At 33.8% G+C, this 7246-nt stretch overlaps 1 protein-coding gene across 1 annotated transcript; it reads right to left on the bottom strand.

Moving 5' to 3' along the window:
- Positions 1 to 1882: 1882 nt before the first annotated feature.
- On the bottom strand, positions 1883 to 7046 carry LOC127085307 (protein JASON). Its single transcript, XM_051025830.1, has 7 exons — positions 6731 to 7046; positions 6225 to 6273; positions 6032 to 6111; positions 3961 to 4208; positions 2987 to 3665; positions 2823 to 2905; positions 1883 to 2191 (listed from the first exon to the last, which is right to left on the bottom strand). The coding sequence occupies exons 1-7, from the start codon at positions 6896 to 6898 to the stop codon at positions 2083 to 2085; spliced, it is 1416 nt and encodes a 471-aa protein (XP_050881787.1). The 5' UTR covers positions 6899 to 7046; the 3' UTR covers positions 1883 to 2082.
- Positions 7047 to 7246: the final 200 nt, after the last annotated feature.

Raw genomic sequence — 7246 nt, 5'->3', positions numbered from 1 at the left:
GCGATAGTTGCTAACAGGAATTGACCTCTGATGCATTTAGACGTGAAATATGCATTTCTGAACGGTCCATTAGAATAAGAGGTTTATGTGTAACAACCTCATGGATTTGAGAAAAAGAACCAGGAAGAGATGATGTACAGATTACACAAAATTTTGTATGGGCTGAAGCAAGCCCCTAGAGCTTGAAATCTGAAAATTGATTCATTTTTCAAGAAGCATGGATATTAGAAATGTGATATAGAGTATGGTGTCTATGTTCAACATACTTCTAAAGGCAATATGATTCTGAAGTATCTGCATACTGATGATATATTGCTAATAGGAAGTTGTGAACATGAGATAACTAAGTTTAAGAAGGAGTTGATGAATGAGTTGGAGATTACTGATCTAGGAAATATGGTTTATTTTCTAGGGATGAAGATTATGTACTATGAGAAAGGCATAATTTTACATCAACTGAAATATGAACTTAAGCTTCTGAAGAGGTTTGAGCTGCTGAGTTGTAAAGTTGTTGTCACACCTGCTGATACAATTGGATTCTGATTCTGATGGCGATGATGTAGATGCGACAACGTTCAAGCTATTGGTAGGGTCTCTGAGGTATTTGTGTAATACCAGATCTGATATTTGTTATGCAGATGGAATGGTGAGTAGGTTTATGAGTAAACTGAAGTGGTCTCATTACCAAGTTGTTGTCAGAATTCTGAGGTATATAAAAGGAACTCTGAAGTATGGAGTTTTGTTCTTTTCTGGTGTTGAAACCGACCCAGAACTTCTGAGTTACTCAGATTCTGATTAATGTGGAGACAGAGTTGATAGAAGAAGTACTTCTGGATACTTGTTTAAGTTTCTGAGAAGTCATATTTCTTGGTGTTCCAAGAAGCAACCAATTGTTGCTTTGTCAACCTATGAAGCAGAATATATTGCATGTGTTGTGACTGCATGTTAAGCTGTGTGGCTTATGAATTTACTGCAAAATCTAAAGATCAAAGTAAACAAGCCTCTGAAGTTGATGATTAATAACAAGTCTGCAATCAATCTTGCCAAGAACTTAGTGATGCATGGGAGAAGCAAGCATATTGAGACTAAGTATCACTTTCTGAGAAATCAGGTTTAGAATGGAGCGCTAGAAATTGTGCATTATAGCACCCAAAAGCAACTGGAAGATGTTCTAACGAAGGCAATCAAGACTGATCAATTTCTCCACTTGAGAGATGAAATTGGTGTTGTTAGTTTTGATTAAGCTGAATATGAATTAAGGAATGATATTAGAATTAAGTCATTTTCAATAACTTGTAGACAAAGTTTATTATATGATATTTTAGTATTTCTTCTGAAGTTTCATTTGTATTTAAGGAAATGAGTGGTTTGAACAAACAATACATTTATTCCTTTTTACATTCCTTTTGCATTGTGTTGCAGTGTTTGTGTGCAACCATTTTATAATCATTATACTTACGTGTAAACATGTTATTATTCTCTCATCTCTCCCTTATTTGTTTCATCGTTAATCTTTATCATCTTATACACCAACACTAAATACCTTTTGAAATTTACAAGTTGGTAAATCATACACTATAACATTAATACCTAAATGTTTTTTTAAAATTAAATTTGACATTGACATGTCTGTAAACATACAATTTTGATGTTTTATTAAAATTTTGTTTTTCTCAGATGATAACAACAACAAAAGAAAACATTAGCCCGAGATGTATATCCAAAATGTTGTCAGTTTTGTGACCAAATAGTAGTTCTACGAATTAATTCCAAGTAACAACTGTAATATTAATAAAAATTAGTCTTGACTCATGACAAATGCAGTGAAAATTTCGCACTAATAACATAGTTATAATAAGGAGTACTCCCAACAAAAACTAAGTTCACGTAAAATCTAGACATTCAACAATCAGCCAACAATCCTCAGCAATTATGTACAACACAAGTGGCCAGTTTAACTCTATAGTATCACAGTTTAAATGATTGATTGCTTGTTCCAACCAATCAGCACTGAGGCTTAATCCAGAAATATATATCTTATATTAGAGTACTGAAATGTGAGATAGACAACAACTAAAGTAATCAAAATGACACCACAGATTGTGGATGAATTGAAGATTTCATCTGAGACAGCGCAGTATCACTTTCTTCATTCTCATCAAAAGCAATTGGTTTTCCGCAAATATCTTTCCTGCGAACCAAATAACAGATTGAAGAGAAAATATTATCTACCTAAAACAGAAAAATGACAGCGACGCATATCAAGTTCCTCTAATACTCCCCTTGATTTGTTGAAATATTTACAGATCCCACAAAATTTATGAGGAACCTGTATGACTTAGTGGGACGGATTATCAAATTTGTAAAACCCAATTAAAAAGTGTTAAAAAGTATGCTCTGGTCACTTCCAAAAAAAAAATTGGCCTGTTTTAAAATGATAAATTGGTTATGTAGTACTTTGTAATCAATAGCAATAACATTTTATGTTCAATCTCATCCTAGAACATGTATGACTTAGTGGGATGGATTATCAAAATTGTAAAACCCAATTAAAATGTGTTAAAAAGTATGCTCTGGTCACTTCCAAAAAAAAACATTGGCCTGTTTTAAAATGATAAATTGCTTATGTAGTACTTTGTAATCAATAGCAATAACATTTTATCTTCAATCTCATCCTAAACCCAGTAATTTAATGATATACATAAAGGACTATTATGTGTATCATTCAGTATGAAGTATTTTAGCACCAAAAAAATGGATCGAAAACACAAACTTCTCAATATCATTTTAACTTTCAAAGAGCGGTGCATATGTCGGCATACCTTTTAGATATGACAGGATCCTCAGATAATGCCTTCTCCAACCTTTCTTCAAAGGGCGTAGCATGCCAGCTCACTTTCTGGTCCTGAAAAACAATCAGCACTAATTAGGTATAGCACCAAGATTTCTTACTCTTTCACATAAAAACAGTTCCTATAGGACATACTTCTTTGTATTTATTAGTTGAATTTGGAATTCCATTGCCATCCCACCACTTAGGAGGAGGAGCACTAGAATTTTCTTCTTCATGCCAATGTGCAGCAACCATCCCAATGATGGGCCTGTCAGCAGGAGTTTTGCGGATCTGAGCCATCTCCATTTTCTTTCTTCTTTCCTCCAAAATGACAGATGCTGGCTTTAACCAAGAAGACAAGCTTTCTTCCACTGGAGATTCATTTTTACGTGGTGTAGAAGTTGCATTATGAGACTGCTCAATTGATTCGCTCTGCTTCCTTGAATCTTGCACAGAAGCATAATCCACTTCCTCATGTATCTTGTTCTTAGAGACATCCTCACCGACACTGCAATTTGGGTACACAAATTGGGACTTAACTTGCTTATCATTTGGCAAGTCTTCTAAATTTGCAGGGTAAGCAGTTCCGGGAGTTTGCATCCCTTCAGATAGTTTTGTCGGGGTAGGACTTGGTGACTCTGTTTTCTTCCTATGCCATCCACCATAAGCCACTGACTCACAGGAAGAAATATCAGTTTCACATTCAAAATGCACTGACTTGTTCCTCCCCTTATTCACTTCAGTTCCATCAGTAGGATGACAGCTCCCTGTCCCGCTTCCTTCCGTAGAGTCTTGATAATCACATTGTGTATTGTGTGCAGTGGAGATACAGCTGTAAATGGAAAATAAATCAAGTTCTGAAAAGGTTTAATCTAATATGATCAAAAAATACATTAGCGCACATTCAGTGAAAAGCCCATAAGTTATGCCCTTAATTTAAAATAGAAAAAGTATTTTCTTAGGTTGTTTTATATTCATAAGCTAAACCTTGAAGCTTTTTTAACAAGCTGGTAATCTCATAGTAATAAGAGTAAACAATAAAAAATCAACCTTTGATTGAATGATTGTTTTTTCATGTTCAATATTATTTAACTCACATTAAACAGATTAAATACAGAGATTAATACCTGCTTGGCGTGAGGTCTGAATAATTTGTTCTTTTTTCCGATTCTTCACACTGTTTGTTCGGAGTTGGTGGATTGAATGGTTGAGCGTCAATTGGAACATTCTGAGCAGATGTATCAAGAAGCCAAGAACGAAACTTTGGAGGACCAGAATCATTACTACAAGAAGGTGAAGCTTTTAGTTTACCCGATGTTTTCCGAATTTCATCAGGGGTACTTACTATGGTGCCACATGCTTTTAGAAACTTGGCCTGCAGAATATTCAACAAATCTAGTGAACAAACTTAAATAATACAAAACATAAATAAATATGCACCCATATAGCGTAAAAATCAACAAATTAAACAGAATATTGAAATGACTTAAACAGGACTTTGAAAGAATTCTGCATGTAATAATGAAAACATACTTCACTTCACTCATGATAAACAAAATTTAAGTTCTAAATTTCAAACACAAATTTGACAAAATATTCTACCAATACTCATTTCCTACAACAAGCAAGACATCAGCTATTTTAGATAGTAGAGTTTCTGAGATTTAAAAAAGTTTTCTGTGCCAGGACATGCATATGCTCAAAATTAAATGATACAGCAGATAGATGCATGGTTCATGGATCATATAATATGACATCATTGTCAGAAATACACCATTGACAGCCGAAAAAATTCTAACTTCATTACAATTTACAAATATAATGCAACTGAGACTATGCCACTGCCAGTGGACTTGCACACAAGAACATTTGTCAATTTATCATTGAAAAACTCTTTTTTATGAAAATGACATCCTTCCAAACTATAAAAGTACAAACATAACTGTAATAAAATAGCAAAAGATTGCAGTGAAGTTAAGGGTGTGTATGTCTGGTCAAAATGTAGATCTCATCATCCCGAATACCTTACAAGTTACAATTCTTAACAAAAGTATCAATTGCAATTTGCAACAATAAAAAATTACTACCAGTTTAAAATTTCAAAGTTCTAGCGCATTTAAAATTTAAAGAACAATAGATGAAATATGTTATTAGATTCATATAGGTGTAACACCGACCCCCTAAAATGGTATAGTGGATAGTTGGATAGACTTTATTGCGAAGACTAAAAACAAATGTACAAAGTAAACATAACTACTAAAAACTAGAAAATTACACAAAATTAAAGAGATCATCCTACTTAATAGTTAAAAAAACTTAGTATAAAGCAATCAAACTTATGCAGAGAGGAAGAAGTAACATAACTGAGCTAAAAGTAGAAAGAAGAACATAAGAATTGTTTGTGAGCAAGAATATAACAGAATGTTTAAATTGAAGTTTATACCCTTAAAATTAAAAGACAGCGATTTAAAAATATGAGTAATTTATACCAAACTCCTAATAGTGGAAGCAATAGTGATTTGGGCCGCAATTTCGCCACAATTAGCGGGCACAACGTCCGCTATTGCTGACGGCAGTTTGCTAGCCTAAAGCGTTGCGCTGAACCCTAGCACTGTTACACTATTCTGTTATAGCACAGCTATAGCATGTAGTGTCAAAGCTTGCTTAGTGCCATGGCAAGTAGGTTAGTGCCATGGCGAGTAGTATACTAACGATGTTTACTCATGATCTGAGTTAAGCGACTCAGACCATTAAAAAAGTAAGTACCGTTGCTATCTATCATAAACATTTTCATTTTCCTTCATGGTGTCTAATATCAGGAACAAGTAAGTACTGTTACTATCTATCATAAACATTTTCATTTTCCTTCATGTTGTCTAATATCAGGAACAAGTGAGTACTGTTACTATCTATCATAAACATTTTCATTTTCCTTCATGTTGTCTAATATCAGGAAGTCAGGAACAAGTAAGTACTGTTACTATCTATCATAAACATTTTCATTTTCCTTCATGTTGCCTAATATCAGGAACAAGTAAGTACTGTTACTATCTATCATAAATATTTTCATTTCCTTCATGTTGTCTAATATCAGGAACAAACTAAACCTCCAAACAGCTAAACTTGTAAGAATAAGCACATAATAACAAACAGCTGCAGCCATGTTAATAACACAAAACAATAAAAACAAATACACACCTCATCTTTAATCTCCATGTTATCTCCCTGAGATCCCTCATCAAAAATCCTCCCATTACGGCGCACAATGTCTTCTCCCTCTTTTCAAAATTTAAAGCACAAAATGAGTACCCTCACCGAGAGTCTGAGAGGCCATAACATTAAAATTGATTAAAATAACTCGTAACAATAACATTAGGAAAATAAAATTTACCGTCAGATAGAAACAATGTAGACAAACGATTTCGAGACACCACATCATCCTGTTTAACAAAGAGGAAATTATATCACTCACCTAAAAAATCATACCTAAAAAAAATTACACATAACACTCGCAGTATCAGCATAATTCTGATTCCTAAAATTTCTATAAAAAAATCAGAAAATTCCTAAACTACAAAATAATTTTTCAACAGAAAAATACTAAAATTTCAGAAACCAGAACGTGCAATCAACAAATTCATCATCTCAAAGCGAAAACAAAAGTTCAAACTCAGTTTAATCAAACTAACATTTCAGCCAATTTCATTTCATAATTTCTCCACAACAAAAACTCCTTAAAATTCCAATAAATCATACATCATTTCACAACATTATAAATCCTAAAATCAAGAAAACTCCTAAACTATTAAATAATTTTTCAACAAAAATATAATAATCATAAAATTTCAGAAACGCAATAAACAAATTCATCATCTCAAAAAGAAACAGTTACGTTACATTAGCTTTGTTGTGACGAGAAGAAACAGCGACGGCGGCGGCGGCGGCGGCGGTTTTCGGGAGGTTGCGTTTGTTATCGCGGACTCTGAAGCAAGTGAAAAGGCACCCCATGATGGTTCGGAAAATGGATCGGAAAACAAAGCTGAAAATGAAACCTAACCAGCGCATATCATTGAAGAGGACCCAGGTGAGGTCAGGTAAGGTAACGTTTCTTTTTTTTTTCTATTTTATTATTATTATATTTTTGTTTTTTGAATTTGAATATGGAAATGAAGACAGTGATAGAGTGTGTGTGAGTGTGTGTGAGTGAGAGAGAAATTGAAAAAAGGAGAGAGAAAGGTATTTATTTTTTTCTCCCGCTCTGCACAAAAGCCAAGACAAAAAGCCGTGAACCGGGGGATGGATTGAAAGATTGGATAAAACCGGCCGGTGAATGGTTCAAAGCGGTCTGCTTAAAAAACTCTTTTCCATATTTATTTCTTTGGATTCTAAGCGTGTGTTTTGATTTTGTCATAA

The sequence above is a fragment of the Lathyrus oleraceus genome, chromosome 5, assembly GCF_024323335.1.
Source record: "Lathyrus oleraceus cultivar Zhongwan6 chromosome 5, CAAS_Psat_ZW6_1.0, whole genome shotgun sequence".
Taxonomy (NCBI): Eukaryota; Viridiplantae; Streptophyta; class Magnoliopsida; order Fabales; family Fabaceae; genus Lathyrus; species Lathyrus oleraceus.
This window is presented reverse-complemented; position numbering and strand designations above follow the sequence as displayed.

Excerpts from the sequence above, each read along its gene's own strand:
- LOC127085307 (XM_051025830.1), bottom strand. The coding sequence starts at position 6,898 with ATGCGCTGGTTAGGTTTCATTTTCAGCTTTGTTTTCCGATCCATTTTC. Across the intron at positions 6,112-6,224 it reads TACATTGTTTCTATCTGACG|AGGGAGAAGACATTGTGCGC; the intron begins GTAAATTTTATT and ends AATTTTGAAAAG. Across the intron at positions 3,666-3,960 it reads TCAGACCTCACGCCAAGCAG|CTGTATCTCCACTGCACACA; the intron begins GTATTAATCTCT and ends TTCCATTTACAG.